The following is a 22,317-nucleotide window of genomic DNA, read 5'->3' on the forward strand; positions in this document are numbered from 1 at the left end:
TAAACCAAATCATTCACTAACCTTAAAAATTCATATATTTTTTATTCCATTTTTTCAATAGTTTACTCTAGTTCTCACCGATCTATTCAATGAGAGAACACTGCCCTTCATAAGTTCAAACGTCTAGGTTAAATCTTTAGATTCTTACATCTACTGAGTTTATGTAACGGTGTAACTGAATTGACCTCTTTTCAATTTGGACCTTAAGAGATTTGACAATGTACAAAAATATGGGTTTCCAACAGTATAGAGCCTGGCCAGACTATAAAGATGTACAACTTTGTCTGGCTCTATACTGTTGGAAAATGCTTATTATTTCTGGTTCAAGTAGGCAAATTGTTAACACTGTCTAAAAACAATGACACCATACAAAAACTTGGATATATCTTCAAGAACACTTTGCAGCTGCAACTTTGCAGCGTAAAGGAAATATAAAACTATCCAAAAAGACAACTGCTCGGGAAATAATTTATACACAGCAGAGAACTGCTGGAAAAGAACAAAATTGTAACAATAAATTTTGATGTACGTGTTTTGTTTATCAAGTGCACAACTTTATTCATGCGTAATGTAAATAAAACAGTCATGTTTACAACGCTTATTTAAATAAATATTAAATTTTCATAACATTTTATTCAAATTTAACGAGACAAACAGGAAGTTTTGAAAACCCGATCTTTACATGCAAAAATCAACGTTTCATTTTACATAATTATACGTAAATATAAATAAACTGACATTCTAAAATGTATCAGTTTTACTTTAAAAATGCTAGTGAACATTCTTTGCTGATGAAAAAGATTCGTATGTCAATCGGCCTGTCCCAAAAGAAGCTTTATAGAATATTTTCAAATACAGTCGGACAAAAGAATGAAACATCCGATCCTAAGAAATCAAGCTGGATAGTTTTACGGATTTCTTGTATTTACCTTGATAACCTACATAGAAACACCAGCTGATTTCAAACTAAACGTTGAGGATGTGCACACCATAGTTTGGTTTTTGCATGTAAAGTGAATTTCGTCTTCTTGATCGCCTCAGTAGTTTCATTTCTCGGGAAAAAACAAGATACTCACTCAAGTCAATACCAATTTTAATAACTTAAAAATATACATAAAATATACATTTTCTTGTTTATTTGAATATTTATGAGGGTTTTTTTAATCGAAGAATACAAGTAAATTGTAAAATAATATATTATTTATATTACTAAGTTCACAAGGCCATAAATCTTAAACATTTATCTTTACTTTGAAGCATGTAACCTGTACATGTAATTAGGATAAAAACACATCAGCAATACTTGATTTAAAACTGACCTCTGTCGAGTTGTTTATGACCAAATGTTATGTCAATTATATCTCAGCGGTTGGTCTAAGAACATATTTTATTAAATGCTATCTCGACCTCTGCCTGTTTTTCCTGAAAAGGTACGTTAATACAGGTTTATGACTCTATCAGAAATTTGGTTATACCTGTTTATGAATTGTACAGTTATAAGAAGAAGTTTCGACGATCGTTATCACTTGGCAAAGATTAAGAATACAACATAAATATCAGTGTCAAAACATTCGCAAAAGACACAGTATTGCCAGCAATACTGTAGTGAAAAGGGGCGTGGCAGCCCTACCAGCGTTGATGCCATCCTCCAAAGTCTCCTTCAAAAGTTCACGGTCGCACGAATCCAGCCGGGCGAACCACGAGGAAAGGTCCAGTGTACCTCTTGCCGTTCTTCTCAAAACGTTTCTTATGAAGTCACCGACGTCCCCGGAGAAACACGGCTGCTGCTTAAGTTCTCTTACATAGTTCAAACATTTTATTCGACATTCTTCTGGCACACAAAGTGCATTCACCGTCATGGTAATGTTCACTGTATCAGGATCCCTTCAAGAAAGATATTTGAAAATTGTATAAGTTAATATATGTCTCATTTATATGTTTAGTTCAATTGTGATATAATTGTGATAAAACTGCTACTCGAGCCGGCTTTCTGGACAAAGAGGAACTGGTGTCAAAGGATAGTTCGAACACAACATCTATTAGGTATAAGGTACACGCGTAATCGTTAGAATTGCCAATTGCACGCTCCTCGGCTTTTGGTGTTGGTCAGAAATTTTAAACTAAGCCAACAATATTACAAAAAACTGTTGTTCCATAAGTTAATGTGTTTGTCAATAAACGCTTAACTCTTTGTTTCAAATCTAATAAGACCATCCTACATTTACTGGTATGACACCAGAATAGGTTATTGTAATTAAAGATATTTTTTAAATGGTCCTACAGGGGTCAATATATCTAAAACATCTGGCGTGTAAGCCGATATCGTCAGTTAAAGACCTACTTGATTGTTGGCACATGTGCTGGTTATTATAAAAGTATTTTAGCAGCATTCACTTTATGAGAAAGTTTTCTGCTTAATATCAGAAACAGGAAACGCCAGTATTACTGAAAGGCGAATCACTGCGTACTAATATATATTACATTACTGCTGGATAAATTACAATTGCAATGATTCAGAAAGTAGGTCGACCGAAAATTTTAAAAAAGGACCCACACAGATTACTCATTGCGTAGTAATATATTATGTATTTCACAAGAGACAAATAGATTACAAAGGTAAAATGATATTCAACTTAAGCGTTGTTTAATAGGTTGACAAGAAATTATTATGTAATCTCTCACGCAAGGTTCAAGATTTTACGTCTGTTACATCCACGGATCACATCTTGTCTCGTTTCACAAAAGCTTAAACTTTTCCAGGACACACATCCTATAAAAGAATAACGTTCGCTGTCAAAAATTTTAATGGATAGATTGAACGAATAATTTCACTAATAAGCCGAGAAGTCCTGTCAGCTGCTTAACTTCAACAACAGAAAATAAATACGTAATATACAGTATGTGGTCATGAATCCATTGAAGGAAAAATTCAGCAATTTTTTGTCATGTTTATTAAATCTTAATCGCTTTCGGAAAGATACAGGGAATTCGGATATACATGTAATTTTGTATCCTTCGAAACACCTTTGCTATGAACAAATTTGGTAGAAGTACTTATTCTGCTCACTTTGATCTGAGAAGTCGCGATTTCTTAACATGTCATGTTCATGTAAGTAACTTACGGCCAGACTGGAAATTCTCTTTTGGGTAGTAGGTAAAGAATGCAAGACACATCTCATCTGAAGTTGCGTCCCCAAATCTAGTTACTTGTGACTTTGTTATAGACGAAAAAACACACGTGGTTTTCAGCTCATCGCCCTTTTGTATCATTACCGGATTCTTATGACTGCAAGTGAAATCGATACATTTTTATATCATATACATTGTAATTCTATTAAGATTGTTTATACATTTTAATGTATGCCAATCATGACAAAATATAGCTTAAACTTAACATAAATAGACTAAATACAGCGTAACCTTATACCACATGGTGGCTTTTACCTAAACAAAATACACATGTGCAATGCTAAAAAGCATCTTTAAATAGCAGCTATGAAACTTCTATATACTAAGTATTCACTATTCCAAGAGAACAACCAAAATTTATTCAGGGTTAACATTACCTCCCATGGACAGTGTCAATTCCATGGACAGTGTCAATTAAAACTATTTTGCAATTTTCATATGATTGTATTTGTCTCCATTGCTTTCTATACTGTTCTAGGGATAAGCTGTTTAAGAGATGAGATTTTATAATAATAACTTCTCCATCAAGTAAACAAGTCAACCAAAGTTAATATTCAAACTTCAATATTTGCATCCACGTGCACAAACAACATGCCATGTCACAGATCAAATGAAGAAAAATTATGCCTATCATAATCAAATATTTTAAGTCTGATTTTACGTCTGAGTCAGTATTTTTAAAGGAAACTTACTCATGAGAAACAGGCGTGTTGTAGTCATAAACTTTGTCCTCGGCAAGATGCATCACAAACGAATTGTTTCTTCGTAGCTCTGTGAATTGTGCTGCACCTAAGGTTTAACGGGATATCAGTCAGAACATGTAATTTGCTTTTTCTCTTCTTTTTTTTCTTATTTTATAACATCAAATTCATTTTAATCACTCTCCAAATATTGCCCAATGGATATTGCTCACTAATCAATACTCACTTCATGTTTTACTAACTCGTCCTTTATCTCTCCCATAAATATTGCTTACTGACCAACAACAACTCACTCCATAAATTCCTTCATGAACTTTAATCGCTCGACAAAAATTGCCTCATGAACATTAACCACCATCACCATTTCATGAAAATCAATCACTCAAGTTTACACACTCCACTCCACAACCGTTACTATTTCAACACCGCTTATTCCGTGAACACTGCTCACCCAGAACTTCATCATTATAACCTGAACACAACTCACATCAAGAACATTACCTTCTACTTCCCAAATAAACAGTTTCCACTCATCAATGCATAGTATACGAACATGTTCACAATCCATGAATATTTTCCACTGAATACCATTCCTTTTTTTGCAATAGTCACTTACCTCTACTCACTCCAAAACACTGTTTTCATTGGTTATTCATCACTCCGTGAACATATGAACTTAAATTACTCCGCAAAAAATACTCATTGAACATTACTCTTTGCTCACTTTTTATGAATACATGTCAAAAATGAAACATTGGCATTGAAAACCCTTACGTTTTAACTACAATGAATCTAAAATAAGATGTTCATCTCCTATTGAATTACTGTATAATAAACTAAATTCTGAACAATGAAAATAGATTTTAAAAAAGATAATAAAAGCTGGTATAATTACCAAGAAGATGCATGTGATTGTTAACTTTTGTGACGTAGATGGTACCATTCACCATTTGCGACAGACAACTTCCGCCACAGGAACCGGAAGCTTCGTAATGCGACTCTCCAGGGGGGATTTCAAGGTGGAACTGACCAGTCATTAGGAAGCCGGCGTTGTAAGGGCGGAGCTTCGGGGTCAAATGTAAGGTTATACCAGAACTGTCTTTATAGTTGGATAGTTTTTGAGGGTTGTTCCAATGATGCTGCAAAATGATGTTTTCATAATATTTAGAATGTTTAGCTGAATCAGCATTACAAATTTGATTTTCTTTCATATAAAATAGTTCCGCGACATAAAGTAGATTTTTTCTGAAATACTGGCAATTAAGACCATTCATTTAGAGCAGGCAGAACTATGATATTACTACTACTACTGGCCTCGAGGTTATACAACTTTTATCTGAGTTCTGTCTGAAATCTCAGGATTTCCATTGGTCAGTGTACAGTCTGTGGCCGATGAAATATCTGAGATCCGAGTTTGAGCTTGGAGAATTTCGTTTTAACCTTCGAACCAAGTTTGTGATTAGGATAAAGTGAGAGATATCAGCGCTTCGAAAGGTTTACAAAGGTCAATCGGTTAACACGCGTTCATCTGTGAAAACAATATTTTCTTATCGTCAACGATTGGTCAATTATGGCTGATTCGTACTGAAAAATGACAATTGGCACATGATCAGTAGCCACACTATTATAACAGTTTTTGCGAGTGCTTGACAGTTAAACGCATGCGTAAAATTAAACAAGTGCGCGTTCGAGACCACGTGACGTAATACGTACGATGCAGTCCAAATAAGGGCCTGCAAAAACACCTCCCTGAAGTAATTGACTATATCTCCAATAAGGTTTATAAAATCGAAACTTTGCTTCAATAATTATTCTGATATAGAAAATATAAAATCTTTCAAATACTGGCCAATGTCCATTAAGCAAACAAAAAGATGTTTACAGTAATCACGCACCTCATCACGGCATTTTTTGAGCCCTTTTTTTTGCCCCTATTAAAATACCCACGTTTTTGGGTTTTTGGGAATCCCTATTTCCCCCAATGGACCATCCACCAAAAAGTTCCCGACAACCATCCATTGTTCCGCCACATTCCATCGGCTTCATAAGTTCCCTTGGGGCCACATTAACTGTAAAAAATTATGTACAAGTTCGTGAAATTACATGATAATTCGACGTGATTTTCCTTCATTTAGTGATATCTTCCACAATCGGTACTTTGAATAAAATACATTTAAATACATCATGGTACTTGGCGAAGCTGGTCGATTTAAAACGTAAAATACTTTTTTGAATACATTCATAAAGGAAATCAAATGCACAGAGGTACCTTGATTATAAAAAAGATACGATTCTTTTGTATATGCCATTATTGGAGAGGTTGGAGAGGTCCTCAGACCTCTCCACAGTGTGAAAAATTATTGATGGCGCCAACAATGTTCGCATATCAAAATAAAAGTTATGGATCTCTTTCAAAACCTAATATCAATAGAACCAGTCTACAAAAAAAATTGTTTTACGCATGATCCTCTTCAAAATACGACTCTTCTTAAACGAAAAATTAAACTCGAGGTGAGCAAATTGGTTAAAGGAAAAATCGGAAACTGTCATTTACGTTACATTCTTCACTGCATACAGTGGTTTATTCCATTACAATAAAAAAAACTATATAAATTGGTTATTGTTTACTAAACTGTGTTTTATTTTATTTTTTTATTTCAAACCAATAAACTATATAAATTCGTTATTTTAGTTTACTGAACTGCGCTTTACTTTTTCATGTTACAAAATATAGAAACAGTAAACACTATAGCTACGATATCGCAAAGCACTAAAAATGACCGAGTGAACCGTGTTAACCAAAGTTGTGCTGCTCTTTTAACTTCGGAACGCCTCGCTGGCTATCCTAACTAGAGACTGGCAAAAAAAGCCGATGACAAAGCTATTCTACCTATTTATTAAACATTTTTAGAATAAAACAAATCTTTCACGGGTGCAAAAAGACCTCTCGCATACTTCCTTTCAAAGAAGTAAATTGTAATTTACAGTCATTGTTCTGTGTAAACTTAGCTCGTAGTTGCGTGCAAGAAATAAAAATATTCATATATTAGATACCGGAAACTGGTTGTATTATTGTTAGTGCCCTGTTAGTCCTCTCTTGAATAAGTATTTACCTCGCGCTTCCCACACCCAAGCATGCACATTTTTTACTTTAACTTTCAATTTTCCTCTAAAACAATTGTAAATGACTGTAAAACCCACTAGACTTGACAATGTTTATAGAGAAATAAACAATCATAAAAATGTCTGACCTCCCTCGCACCCATACACTAATGTATGATGCATGATGTCCGAGTTGTCTATCACGGGCTCCGTTGCAATTAGATGGTACTCCTTGTCCATGGGCAGCTCAAACGTAATACACATGTACGTGGTCTCTTTGTTTGGCACTTTCGTTTCCGGGAATCGAACCGTAAAGTTAAAAGTGTCTGTAAAATATGAAATGCGATCGGTCATAATTAACAGCAGGTACAATAAGTACAAAAGTAATTTTAAAGGGCGTATTGCATGTCTTTTTCAGTTTTCGGTGTTTCTTCTTTTTTTCAATGTAAACCAGCATGATTAAAAAGATTGAAGAAACAACAAAAAAGTAAAAAAAAACAACAACAAACAAACAAAAACAAACAAACAAACTGGAAAGCGGCGAAGCTTGGTTTTAATATGCGTATACAGCAAATGTCAGAGGATGGGGTGTCTAAGGGCATCTCCTGAAATCATTGGGTTTTTTTTTTTTGTTGTAGTTGTTTTGTTTGTTTGTTTTGATTTTTTTTTCAATAAAAATGAATGCATTAATTTTAAAGTTTAATTATGATGTACATAATCATTTGCTGTACATATTTAATACATTCTTGAGGCGGATGGACTCTCATTAAGCATGGACTACATACATATGTTAAATCCTTAATTACAACATAGAGAATCTTTAAGCTTCTACATATTAAAAGTTTCAGTGGCTAGTAATGTGTTTAAGTTATTCAGTTAAATTGATTTCAGTGGTGTTTGACATTTACATTTTGAGGGAGTTCCTGTCAGATTAATATGCATGATTTATGGAGCTGGCTGGGAAATTAACTCTTCATCAAAACACCCGGCCTTAAAAGTCTACAATCCTGCATAGTTTACGGATACACTGTTGTTTGTTTGTTTGTTTCATTTTACGCTTTTTCCCAACAGTATTTCAGTCATATAGGCGGGTAGTTTCCTAACCATCGTTCCTGGAGAGTTACACCAGTACTAGACTACCTTCCTCCGCGCTTAACTACCAAAGCATCTCCCGGGGATCGAACCCACGCCAGAGAGGTAACTGGATTAGAAGTCATCGAGTCTAACCCCTCGACCACGGAGGAACATCCGTAAAATAAGTAATAGAAAGAGCATCGAAACACGAGGCTATCTGAGGTCATACGTAATCAGATGATGTTCTTTCTCTTTTGTATCATAGTTAAAAATAAAAACAGGCTCCCTGTTGTCAAAATATGACACCTCAGAAAAGATTAACCAATGAACGATTATCTGAATATGATATTTATCGTTTTTCCCTTCCCTGTCGCCACAATAAGTAAACCCCAGAAAAAATGAGCCAATCGAAGGGCATGCTCTGGAGTGCGGATAACTAATACCTGCATTCCAGTTAACGCACTGTACATGTATATGTAAACGATTTTTCAACAAACTATGATACAATATGATGTTTTTTGCATAGCAGACTGGCGTTTCCGTGTGTTTTACCCATGCCGGAAATTTCATCTGGCATGGGGGGTGCCAGATGAGTCGCGTGCTATACAATGGCACGCTTAGGATGACGTTATTTTACCGTTATGAATGAAGTTGTAATTTCATACGCTGTTGTTAGAAAATAGTTACGGCTGTAATGATATAAATTTCCGTTGAAAATAAAGATAAAGAAATTAAATTATAATGGAATATTGTAGAATATGCAAGAAAAAATATCCGACATATGTTTGCGGTTCGGATCGGAATATCCGTCCCTCGGTAACCCGCCCATGGGCGGTAACTCGGCAAGCCTCGTTACCGCCCAATGGGTGTGTCACCTCGGGACGGATATTCCGGTCCGAACCGTAACATATGACATATATTATTAATATAAAGAGCGAAGTGGGGTATATTTTGCGAAATTGAGTCTAATTCGTGATCTTGACTCACCTTTTAATCAATGTTACCATTATTTTCCTTACTTCGTTTTATGGATATTGGACATGCGCATCTATAAATTCTAGCAATCAGTAACAATTACATCCCTTTTTTGTTTGCAATAAAGATATACGCCTTCTTGGTTTAACAAGAAATGTCAAGAATATCAAGAACCCTTTAACCACAAACGTTTTTTTAAACATTCTTTGATCATTTTAAAAAGGAAAGATTTGAAGAACCATATTGAATAATTAATGTTTTAAAGATATCTAGTTTTCTGAGTTTTGTAGATCGAACATAAATCGATATGCTTTTCGTGCTGTTTGCTTTCATTTGCTGTATTTTCCTGCCATATTCTGATTATTTCATATTATTTTCATATGTATGTACAATGCAATATTTTACCCCTTTTTACATAATCTATATATTTTCTTTTCGGGAAATTTATCTATTCTCAATAACGCGTTTTCTTTCTCTCTTTCTTCATGACTTTTTAAAACCAAATTTTGTGAGTATTTGATTTTTTTTTCTTCAAAATTAATGATATCATATTTATAGCTAAACTGTACTGCTTAATGTATTTCAAATACAACAGAGTTTATGCGCATCGTTTTACTATTATTGAGAAAAAGTGGGAAGGGTCAACTCTCTAATGATGTTAAAATTTATGGTCCGACCCTTTTGCTTTTTATGAAAAACTACAGCATCCTTGTAAACACTGTAAATTCATTCGGAAATGTTTTGTCTTATGTTTGCATGTGACATTGTTTCTGCATTGTGTAGAAAGAAAAAGCAATAAAATAATACTAAACTAACTAAAATTATACTAAATTCATTTCGTTTTATCCAAACAATGACGTTTACTAAAAAGGTGCAGCCTTATTTTTTCCAGGATGACTGCAATCACCTATAAAGCGAATCTGTCAAGGGAGGTAATCACCGTACATTGATGACTGGTGTATCAGACTGTACGTTCATTTCTACGTTTTTTTTTGTTGTTTTTTTTGTTTTTTTTTTTTTTGTTTTTTCGAAATAAACTACCAATTCTTTCATTACTGTAAATGGTTTCAATTTTATATAAAAAAGGAAAATTACAATTTAGGCGGCTTGCATATATGCTTATTAGTTGTATTTTATTTCTTGCTTGTTTTGTCACTTTACCTGGCTCATTTCTAGAGTCGCACTCCAGCCGCCCAGTATCTTCACAGTTCACAAATGAAGGTTTTCCGCCGCAAAGTGGACTATCAAAGGGCTCACATATCCCTAAAAGCCAAAAATAAATCTTTTAAAGTCTATCAGAGTGTTTTAAAACATAATATGAAAAACTCTAAGCATTTTATTGCATGAAACAATAAATAATTGATTAAAACCCATCATGTTCTAAATATATAGAACCCGCAAATGTATGTTCTGTGTACATAGCAAAACACTGCTTTGACACATGAAACGCGATAATAAACAAAAATATTGTAAAGAAAGCATAATATTCTGTTTATTTAAGACTTTGTTTCCATTTACAAGACCATAACTCGAAATGGATAAAATACGCGTGTCCTTTTTACTATTGTTTTTCATTATGAATTCCAGAGAATGTTCATTCATTTAGACAGACTATAAGCATGTATAACAAAATATGAATCTGTGTTACCACGCCACGTGAGCGTTCAAGTACTGGCACTAGAGTTATAATTTAGGTGCAAATATTTTATACCTTCTTAGCTTCCGTATAAATACAAAAGATAGAAATTAATATGAGCCGCGTCATGACAAAACCAACATGGTGCGTTTGCGACCAGCATGGATCCAGACCAGCCTGCGCATCCGCGCAGTCTGATCAGGATCCATGCTGTTCGCTCACCAACTCTCTTACAAGTAGAGAAACTGATAGCGAACAGCATGGATCCTGATCAGACTGCGCGGATGCGCAGGCTGGTCTGGATCCATGCTGGTCGCAAACGCACTATGTTGGTTTTGTCATGACACGGCTCATATGTACATTGACTTTGAAAGACTGGCACATGTATATTGAGTTTCGTTTGTCTAAATAAAAAATGTTTAATGAATATTTATAATACATGTACTGTGCATTTGGAACGTCACGTTTCATTGGATAATCGTGACGTTTGTATGTACTATATACACGACTTCTGTCAATTTATGAAGTAATTTCATAATTTCTCTCATAAGATAAGTTTGCTGTTTTAAAAATCTTTTCTTGACATGTTAAATGGTCATATATAAACGGTTGTTTGCAATCTAACCCGAGCCACTATATGCAAAACCGTTTATATAGGGCTATATTCACCTGTCCAAAATCATTATAACTAATAATATAATCCACAAAAGGATTTTACCTGGATGTGACAAGTTTTCTGTAGTTTTCGGTTGCGAGCCTGGAGTCCACGTGCAATCTGGGTCACCTAATTCCTGTCCATTAGTTAACCCATCACCGTCTGAATCCTTGTTGCAGAGTTCAGTGTTCCATACCTTAAGTTAAAAGAGAAAAAAGAAACATTGCTTCATACAGAAACATAATTTCGGTGCCAAGGACAACAAAAAATTGACTATGTCAACTGAGTTTAAAAGATTTCAATATCAAGAAGGACTTTGAAGCCCCCCCCCCCCAAAAAAAAAATAATAATAAAAAGTTTCCCCTTTTTTAAATATTTGTTTTTTCTATACCAATTTCCGGTTCCGATTGACCATATGATATTATTATAAGTATAAAGACTTTTTGACATGTTATATGGTCCTATATTAACGGTTGTTTGTATATTATTTTGTAAACAACCGTTTTATATACGGCCATATAACCTGTTCAAAAATCTTTATAACAAATTTATAATACAGCAAACTTCCTTTATAGAGAAAAAAAGTGAGATTTCTTCTTAAGTTGGCAACAGCCGTGTAAATAAAACTTTATAATACTACTTCACGTTTGTAACGTCGCTTTTCATTGGAAAATCTGTCATTTGGAAATACTTGTATTTCAAAAGGGCTTTTAGTATGATCATTTCATATGATGAATAATTATATTTTGTTCTAAAACAATTTGTTATCTGCTATATAACTTTTGAAATGTGTCCTCAACACCAATCTTGGATAGTTAATCATTTCATGGTATGCTATCACATATGATACTAAATAGTATCAACATGACAAGTTAAGATATTGATATATCTTTCAGTATGGACTAACTTTCTTTACCCAGATTTAAAAACAAACAAAAAATAAATAAATAAACAAAAAGAAACAAAGAAAAGAATTTTTTTTGTACAAATCAGACAAAAAATAAAGAATAAAAAACCTTGCTATTTTTCTCAAAGTCCAGTCCGAAGCTGTTCCGTGTTCCAGATCCTTTATAATTCTCGTGGCCGACACCTTCCCAGTAGAGTCCCTTGATACACGGGTGTGGCACTTTATTTCCATTTGGAATGCTTTCCCTGAAGTACGGGTAGCCCGTGCATGCCGAGACCAAAATGCACAAAGTAAATACGTTGAAACACCAGATCCTGCGTCCAAAAAGTTTACTGAGCATTTCAAATCTAGTTACAAATTTTTTTTAAAAAACACCCTATGATTTACTAAAACATATATTACGAAAGAAAAGTGCCTAAATTAGCCTACAACTGATCCTTATGGTACAAATAATGAACGCTAAAAGCAATAGTAACTGTATACATGTGTTTCTATTTAGTTATAAGAGCACAGGAAACCTGCGCGGAGCTTTGAACTTATTGAAAAATACGCATTTAACCATACACCATAACAGGAAAGGAGATCGCGAAGTCTAAATTATTCAAGTGCCCCTGAAAAAAAGAAAGAAAAGCTTCTTATCTTCATAAACATGTCGCCGCAAGTTTTAAAAAGATAATAATAAAAAAAACAGTTCCATTAAAATGTATGGGTATTTAACAAATACCCAGGGGAAAATTATAGATAAACATTTTAGGAATCGAATATTAAATTATCAGAATATGTGAATGTTTTTGTTTGTAGCCGTATTTAGAACTTAATCATGTGAGCCGTTTGGGCATTTACAATGAAAACTGAGTATACCCTAAAACAGCTTTGTTTTAACATGTTAAAGTAAAAAGAAAAAAGAAAGAAAGAAAGAAATATTATTATATCTTAAATAACACACATATATATAATGTATGTCTTAATATAAATTACGTACGGCACTAAAAGACAAGTATATTTGACAATCGTGTTTTATATGATCACATAATTTTTCACATAGTATGTATTGCTATTATTCAAATATAAATATTAAAGTTAAATCATATAAATGTTTTACCTCATATTGAATAAAGTCCAAATGTTAGTGTTAATCTAAAATTTCAACAACCATCGCTATTATTGGGTTTTATAACAACATTTACCGGATAAAAGCCTTGAAGCATATCGTCGTAGTCAGTGAAGAGTAACACAAATTTGCGGGTGGAGAAAAAAAAATGTAATTTAAACATAAGGGGCGTTTACATCGTTTATTTTTAAGATTTAGATTTTTGATATTGCATTTTATGCATTCATTACAAACAGAGACATGTAAATACTATGTACTTTAATTAACGCCTCTGTTTTATTTCTTTACCACATTTCCCATTCATTTTCTTCACTTTAATTTCCTTTCAATTATTGTAAACGACTTATTGTCGTACATTTTATTATTATTTTTCATGCACATTCTTTATCACTTACCCGTGCCGCTTTTCAATAAAATAATATAATTCGACTATTTCAATAAATTCAGTATGAAATTCACACTCATTTAATATCCTTTATTTAAATAAATGATATAAAGAAATGAAACCTACTTAATTTCCCCCAAAATTAGATCAAACAACAGTTCAATAGTCATAGGTTTGAGTTGTAAGCACACTTACAGTGAGCAACGTGGTATGAGAACATAATTATTTACCCAATCGGTTGTTAGGCATGGTACAACGTCAAATACTTGGAAAACATTTAATATGTTTTTTGACGTCACCGCGCTTATGTGACTTTGTGACAACGTTCAGGCTGCCAAAATAGATGGTCATATCTTTCGAACGAGAAAACTATACAGTAATGACTAATATATATCTGACACATGTATTCCGTATGCATAGGCGACATGCAGGTCAGACTCTTGCATTGATTTTCCTATTAGACTTACATTATCCGACCTTGATATTGAGATTTTGTGCTAAAAAGGTGATTTTTCCAGGAGAATGAAACACCTGACACATAAAAATGACCTCGATATACAGGGGTAGCCAACCATTTTTTTTGCAAATGACTTCAAAGAGGATAACCCCACTGTTCATTGAAATTTTCTGCTGATCACAGGACTAACATACACTTTTTATAAATGCAAATATCCAAGTCACAAATTATCAAAGACACTTGATAGACAAGAAATATTCCATTTACTTAAGAAAACAATACAGTTTCTATTCTATTCTATTCTATTTTCATCCAATCAACTCAAATCCCATTGAATCTAACGGGTTTCCCTGCATTTTTTTTCAGCCAATTGCTGGTTATTGGCCATTGTTACAATACGATAGTCTGACCTACACGCGTATTATTTCCAGTCTTTTTATGAAATTTATTTTAGCAAAAAAAAAAAAAATATTCAAATAAATAAAAAATAAAAATAAATAAATAAATGAAAAAAATGTGGTACCTTTCTTTATTTTGTATATTAATATATAAATTGCATTATCATACAAAGTAAGATTCAGCAAATGATATACAAGGGGGTCATACGATGCGCGCAGATACCGCGAACATTTTTTCAGCCGGTATTTTAAAATGTAAGACAAACAGAATATATCTGAATTCAAAGAAGATGTCCTGACTTTTAGTTTTAATATCCCAAATGCCTTTACACAAGTCTACCCTTTCTCGTTAGTATTTCGCGTTGAATACGATTTTGATTCTGGATACTGCGTACACCACGTGTTGAAATGTTACAGAAATTGAGAAATTGTCGATTAAACTAAAAGTTTGAGACAACTGGAAGTAAGTTTATTGTAGAATCTATTTCATAAATATATTTTCAATCTTTCTTACTTTTCCTGTGTTAAAACGAACTATTTACAGGAAAATAGGCATTATGATACCTAAATCAAGATACTGCGTACACATTTATGAGTTATTGATTCTGCCTACACGTTCTTCGAAGCAGTCTTAGTTTATAATAGAATTAAATGGATAAAACTGGCGAACAAAAAGCAATAATAAAATAAGTAAATAAATAATCTAAATTAAAAATAAGATTCAAATCCTGTGATAAAGTTTGTCCCCTTTATAGCATTTGTCTCATGTGGGGTTGCAATAAAGAAAGACTGTATCTTATTGTTTTCCTTTTTTGTGAAACTGACTCTTGAATACGGGGCAGGGTTTTATTTAACTTGGTCTATAAGGCATACTAAAGGGTCTTTAAGAGTCCAACAAAATATTTTCCGCTAGCTTCTTCTACCAAAGATTAAAAGAAACTATACTTTATAAGGTTCAAAATGTCTTTGATTAAATATTCATTAGCTGTAAGGGGCGTCCGTGGCCGAGTGGTTAAGGTCGTTGACTTCAAATCACTTGCCCCTCACCGCTGTGGGTTCGAATCCCGACAGGGACTTTGGATTCTTTCATGTGAGGAAGCTATCCAGCTAGCTTACGGAAGGTCGGTGGTTCTACTCAGGTGCCCGTTCGTGCCTGAAATAATGCAAGGAAGGGCACCTGAGGTCTTCCTCCACCAGTAAAGCTGGAACGTCGCCAAATGACCTATACTGTATCGGTGTGACGTAAAACCCAATTTATTATACGACATATTTTAACAGGACATAAATTATTTACAATAATCATTACATATATTAAGCAATAAAACTAATTGATAATAATTCTTCGAACCCCCCTTCCCCTGAAATGACATTAAACGAAAATTATGTACAGACATGATAAAGTCTTAATTCTTTATAGTTTTGCAATTTCCAGAAAATCTTAATTGTCCAAATCTGGGGTGATATAAAAGGGGAATAGAAACACCCAATAGATCATATACGGCTATCATTTTTTCTTGTCGTCAAAACCGATCATTCACTATTATAACCAAATAACGAAGTATAAAAAACAACGTTGATCTTTCTTTAATAAAAGGTTTATATTAAAACACAAATTTCTTTAATCGTGATGAAATAAATATACATAATCGCGCAGAAGATTGAATTTTTTTCCAGAACATGTTCATCATCGAATGAGACTTTTTTGTCTTCTTAATTTGCATGAAGATGTACATTTTACTTACAGGTCTTTTCCTTCTTTGACTAACTAAAGCGTCGTGATTAATACAGAGCTCTATTTTTACCCCGACTTGTCACGAATAACCAAAATGACTATTTAGAGGTCAGCGTTTATTTTACCACTGGGTATATATATATATACATGTATGTAGAATATGTAATGTATCCCCGTGGTAAAATAAACGCTATATATAATTACATAAGTTATTATGTATATATTGGTATTTTATTTAATAAACAAAATAAGAAGCAAATAATGCACAATTTAATTAGATTGGTGGCGAGCATGGAGGCCTCCATTGCTTTTATTAATGGGTCATTTCGTTGTAACATAATGTACAACAAAATGTTTAACGGGTGATCCTGCAATGTTACAACACACGGACAGTTAAAATTACATTCTATTCCATACTATGCATCTATTCCATTTTAAGGAATACCAGACTCTCTGGCCGTAGTCTGAATTGGTACACCTGATTTTATTTTGAGTTCATTTTATTTTACCACTGGTCTTTGTAAAAAGCATTTGGCTTTTGTTTATATGAATGGTTTGTCATTGTTCCACTATTCATCTGCTGGAAGATTCTTTAAACAATATCTGGCTTCTCGTCACGTGTTTCATGTGCGTCACTTCCGTGCGTGCTAGACTAGTGCCTGCAATTGCTTCAGGTTTGTTTGTTAGGTTTTATAGTATATGTCACATGGCACCGAAACAGGAAAGAATATTTTGGCTAACCTCGAGTGTTTAAAACTTCAAAGCAGCACCAGGGGTCAAAACCACCTTACCTGCTGGAGCTGAGAGATGATGCATAAATTCAAACCCTTTACTCACCCCTTACGATCAGGAAGGGATAAACGGTGGGTCTCGCTCATTAAAGGCATCCTTTAGGCAAAGATGATCACGTGAACTGTTTTGGCATATGGAAGCGCACGTGATCTGTAATACGCAGGTGACTGATAAATCACTCTTGAATTATTCGCGATTGGTTGGGGTTTTTTTATATATACTTTTTTAATTAAACACTTATAAGAACATCTTTTAAAAAGCATGATAAGATATTGTGCCGAAATATGAAGATAATCAAAAAGACAAAATGCCGTATATTTTAAACTGCATTAAGTGTAACAACGTTTTAAAATATCACCAATACGCGAAGAATGAACAAAGACAGTGGTCCAGTGGTATGAGGATATAAGAACAGTAAACTGTTAAAATTAGTAATTTTTCAATGAGGCGCCCATAGTGTAACGCTAACATTAGCGCGTTTCTATATAGCGCAAATGACGTCACGTCAAAGTGTTATTACACTAGTGTAATATCTTTTTTATTAGAAGGCTTTATTACACTACTGCGCCGCGGTTTATGTGACAAAAGTAGTTATGACAATCCGTTTATTTCCAGAAAGAAAGTGCTTCACAGGATGTGGCAATGTCTGTGTGCCATATATAGAGAATATTGATTGAGTGTAAGTTCACTACTAAATTTATTTCACGAGTTTAATAAAATTATATTATGCGAGCCTCTGGGGAGCATGATATTATTTTATTCAACGAGTTCAATAAATTAAGTTAATAGTTCATTTATCACATACGCAATATAAAAACTGTTCAAAGTGCAAAAAAAGAGTCATTTTTCATTGTCGCGCATATAGTATAACGCTAACATTTAGCACCTCTTTACATTATGTTTATATAACGCAAATGACGTCACGTCAAAACATATGCACGGCCGTGCAATACCATTTTAACGGAGTCGCAAAATCGGCACAGGTATGTGATAAATTGCCGTAAGCGTGACCTTCCAATGTATTGCATTATCTACATTTTAAGACAATAGGTTGGTAGCTTAGCGCTCCGGAAAATTGTACTAACTCGTTCATTTGTTATTTGAGTATACCCGAAGAAAGAAACGATTACCGGATATGGTAAGAGGCTTATGTTACGCGAAATTCTGGCGATCATGTTTCTTTGGCCAGCAACATTGCTTCCGAGATTGTTATGATTAATCGTCGTGTGTTTCCTATTGTAACTCTGTTTGGCATATACTGAAATAGCATTATATTTAAGTGCGGCATATGTAAATTAGACTTGTGAACATAATGACAAAATATTGTTAAAAAAGGTAAAATACACTAGTAAAGCTTGTTGGTCACAATAAATCGTGAATTTTTATCGGATTTTGTTTGCGTACAAGACGCAAAGGGGACGTTCATGTGTGACAAAAATCTTCGTTTGTAAATTAGATTTTAAAATTGAAAGTACGTTTTGACGACATACAAGACAATTAAATCGATTTTGATATTATCTCTTATACGCGTTGTTTCAGCTGTAACGAAAATTACAATATACCTAGTTATTGCAGGTTGTCAAATGTCAGTTAATCACAAAAGGCTTCTTTCTTCATATTTATAAAGAACGAACTTTAAACAAGATATTCATGGGTGATATTACATACAACTAAGCCAATGTTAAATACTTTACATAATGATATTATTGAAAGAGTGAATATGTTTCATTCTAGCTAGTGAAATTTGTTATAACGACAAAAATTGTATACACCAGAATAACTTATCGAAACGTTAACATCCACGTTAAATCGCGAACATTTATAGGTTTTACGGAATGGGTGTTCGAGGTTTACAAACGTACATAAGAAATAGAAAAGAAAAGTTTCTTTGTGACTACAATTTACAGGACACTAGGTTGATAATTGATGGTTCAAATTTGGTTTACTTTCTATATCAATTCTTTGAAATTCCTTTCAAGTTTGGAGGAGACTATGATCATTTTGCAAGAGAGTGTCAATATTTTTTCTTATCATTGAAACGTTTACGTATTGAACCGATTGTTATCTTTGACGGAGCCGATGATCCGACAAATATAAAGTTTAAAACTCATTTGGAACGTTTAGAACAGCAGTCAAAAAATGTTAAAATGATCTTGCAACAGATCAGTGGAACCCTGGACAATGGAGATACATTTATACTACCTATCTTGGCAGAACTTACTTTCCGAAACGTTCTTGTTAAGCTTGGGATAGTTCACGCATGTTGCCTGTTTGACGCCGACAGAGAAATTGCTTTTCTGGCAAATAAATTTAGTTGTCCAGTTTTAAGCGCCGATAGTGATTTCTATGTGTTTGAATTGGAAGTTGGTTGTGTGCATCCTGCAGATTTACTGCCTTTACCTATATATAAACGCCGTATGGATTATTTGCCTACAAAGATCTACAACTGTCGGGTTTTGATGGAAGAGTTGAATATGGTAGATGATGAGGTTATTCTACCAGTATTCGCAACAATGGTTGGGAATGATTATTTCGATTCTTCAAAAATTAAGATCAAAAGCCCCGAAAACACCAGCAGCTGTGACTTATCAAAGAATGACTATATAGGAAAATATAGAGCTGAAAGGCGTGGTTTCAAATCAGATCATGTACAATATACATTAGATTGGTTAAAACAAGCTGGCTTTAGTAGTGGAACGGAAGCCTTTAAAAAATTAACAGAACAGTTAGCAGGCGAAACACATAAAAGTCTATTCGTAAAGTCAGTCAAGTCATATTTCAATATCAAATGTACGCCAGACCAGCATGATGCTGTTGACTTATCAGAGGAAGTACGAGAAATAGTCTTAAGTCGATGTTCTATCAAAGTTGATTTGCCTAAATGGTTTATCTTGAGTCTCATCAGATGTGAAATGAACAGCAAGTTTTTACTGAATATAGCAATTAACAAGCGATATATGTTCCAATCCCAGATTGAAAACCACAGGAAACTTCCTTCATTTGCTTGCTCGAAAGGAATCAGGCGTGTCATATACGAAATTTTGGTAGGTCAGAGACAAAGAAACAAGAGAAAGATAGAAGAATATCACAGAGCTAAAAACAATGTCTCAAATGTGAAACCATTGACTAGTCTCCCGGATCTCCCGAAGATGCCGCACATTGCCGATATTGGAACACTAGACACACCTTCAAGAAAATCTTTTTTGTTCGCAGTATTTGGTGACATGGTAGAAATCTTACCTAAAGAAATTGATGAAACTTCATCAATAATTATTCTCATGCTAAGTCTATGGCAGAGAAACTCGGAAGCGTCGGTAGACCAACTGAAGACATTCGTCATAAGTATTTTCACAATGCAAATTTGCACCGTTGATGATCCAAATGAAATAGAGATACTGAGCGTAAGAGAGGCAACTGAAATTGGGACATTTGTAAAATTCAGGACCAATATGAAAAAGCATTTTATAGAACGCATGGATTTAAACGAGAATGATGTGGATCTTCTACATAAGAATGCACAGTTTCAGGCCATATACAAAGAAATGCAGTTCTTAAACCAACTTCTCTTAAAACCAGTTTGTCTTCCAGATCCCGAAAGATTTCTTCAGAGCACTCTGATTTTCAACGTTTTTCAATTTCTGACAAAGGACAGTGGTAAACCTGAAAGCGTTTTCTGTGGGAAAAAATCACTTCTTTTCGAATTGTTCGAATCCTGGTTTGAATTAATTAGGCGGCTAAGTAAGCGTTGTGTAAGACATAGATGTCCTGTTGCTTCGACGAAAGTTTCGAGAATAGTAAGCAAAAGCAACAAGTATGAACAAATTAAGCTATCGATAAATAATGCAGCGTAATGTTAAAAAAATCATAGTGGAAAAAAACAAAGATCAGGCTTGACATGATGTTGGTATAGTGAGATAAAACTGAAATCTCCGTCTTTTCCGAATGCTGAAAAAGTTAATCCGTTTTGAGCTCAACTGCCAATTTGGCGTGAGTTAGCAGTCTGTGAGATAAGAAAAAAAGTGAAATTGACCATAACTATTCAATGGTTTGAAATGTAGGTAATCAGATGATAGATATTGAGAACTAGTTATCATTGAATAGAGACGTGGATTTGGCCGTGTTATAATTATGTTTTTGCTTAAATGTAGACTAAGCCGATACGCTAAAAATGGTTTATTTCTAAATTATCTTTCAGACTTGTTTAATATAAGTTGTTTTGCAAAGACAATGTAGGTGTGACAAATACACCTTACATCTCCCTCTTTACATTCAGATTTAGTACAAAATCAATTAATATGGCAGCGTGTAGATAATTATGTATTTTCACATTTTGGGATGATAATAAAAAAAAATTCCTTTTTTAAATCTCCGACGAAGTAAACATTCTTTGGAATTTCAATTTCTAATACTTTAATACTTTCTTCCCATTAAAATGAATTAAATATTATTTTCTGTACATAGAAACATTGCATATTATTTATTAAAGATGATTTTGGTGTAAAGCTGTATGCGAAGTATGATATATGTGTTTGTTATCTTGCTTGAGACACGCTATATATTTGTCTGATTCTCATATTAAATGTTTTGTCAAAATAACGCCTTCATTGTGGTTTTTTATATTATTAACCGAACGTTAATGACGTCGGTTTGAAAAAGAGTCCCATCTTTAAAACTCCGTAAATACACAAAATATTAAATTAATTCATCACATACCCGTACCGTTTTTCCGTCTCCTTAAAAAATGGCATTGTATATATTTCGTTGTGAGGTCACTTGCGTTATACTATAACTTAAAAGTATCTTACCCCCGGCTTCCAGTAAAGACCGAACTATATGTCGTATTTTTTTTCTTAAATAATATGCAAAAAGGAACCATACACTGGCTGCGTAACAGAAGGGAATAACTAGCTCTCGGGTAACTGTAACTCAGTTTGTTTAGCGGAAACTTGGAAGAGCCTCGCTACCACGTACTGTAAACAGTTAGATCTTCCATTCAGTTCGATTAATAGAATCTACCATTGGGTTAAAATTTCAACCCTCGGGTGATCGGTTCCAGCGGGAACGATCCTTTGCGAGTTCCCGATGGAAGCGATTGCCCGCGATTGGTATTTGCTTATCCCCTGTCTAGCCTAATCACAGTATATAAACGATTTGAACCCCAACCGGATCTTGTGAGAAGATTTTAGTGTCAGCCATATTCTGC

The 22,317-nt window shown here is 33.9% G+C and overlaps 2 protein-coding genes across 2 annotated transcripts; one reads left to right on the forward strand and one right to left on the reverse strand.

Moving 5' to 3' along the window:
- Positions 1–1,080: 1,080 nt before the first annotated feature.
- Positions 1,081–13,430, reverse strand: LOC132748428 (DBH-like monooxygenase protein 2). The gene is made up of 11 exons (XM_060738039.1): positions 13,342–13,430; positions 12,349–12,586; positions 11,396–11,528; positions 10,203–10,304; positions 7,142–7,318; positions 5,834–5,959; positions 4,786–5,094; positions 3,882–3,978; positions 3,123–3,286; positions 2,683–2,770; positions 1,081–1,884 (listed from the first exon to the last, which is right to left on the reverse strand). Exons 1-11 carry the CDS (start codon positions 13,344–13,346, stop codon positions 1,563–1,565), a joined length of 1,761 nt encoding a protein of 586 aa, XP_060594022.1. The 5' UTR covers positions 13,347–13,430; the 3' UTR covers positions 1,081–1,562.
- A 5,385-nt stretch (positions 13,431–18,815) lies between these two features.
- On the forward strand, positions 18,816–21,655 carry LOC132748426 (protein asteroid homolog 1-like). Its single transcript, XM_060738036.1, has one exon. The coding sequence runs from the start codon at positions 18,950–18,952 to the stop codon at positions 20,963–20,965; it is 2,016 nt and encodes a 671-aa protein (XP_060594019.1). The 5' UTR covers positions 18,816–18,949; the 3' UTR covers positions 20,966–21,655.
- Positions 21,656–22,317: the final 662 nt, after the last annotated feature.

The sequence above is a fragment of the Ruditapes philippinarum genome, unplaced genomic scaffold (assembly GCF_026571515.1).
Source record: "Ruditapes philippinarum isolate M1 unplaced genomic scaffold, ASM2657151v2 ctg9920_1_1_1_1, whole genome shotgun sequence".
Classification (NCBI taxonomy): Eukaryota; Metazoa; Mollusca; class Bivalvia; order Venerida; family Veneridae; genus Ruditapes; species Ruditapes philippinarum.

Excerpts from the sequence above, each read along its gene's own strand:
- LOC132748428 (XM_060738039.1), bottom strand. Across the intron at positions 5,095-5,833 it reads CCAAAAACCCAAAAACGTGG|AAAATCAAATTTGTAATGCT; the intron begins GTATTTTAATAG and ends TTTATATGAAAG. Across the intron at positions 1,885-2,682 it reads CGTAAAATCTTGAACCTTGC|GGATCCTGATACAGTGAACA; the intron begins GTGAGAGATTAC and ends TCTTTCTTGAAG.
- LOC132748426 (XM_060738036.1), top strand. The coding sequence starts at position 18,950 with ATGGGTGTTCGAGGTTTACAAACGTACATAAGAAATAGAAAAGAAAAG.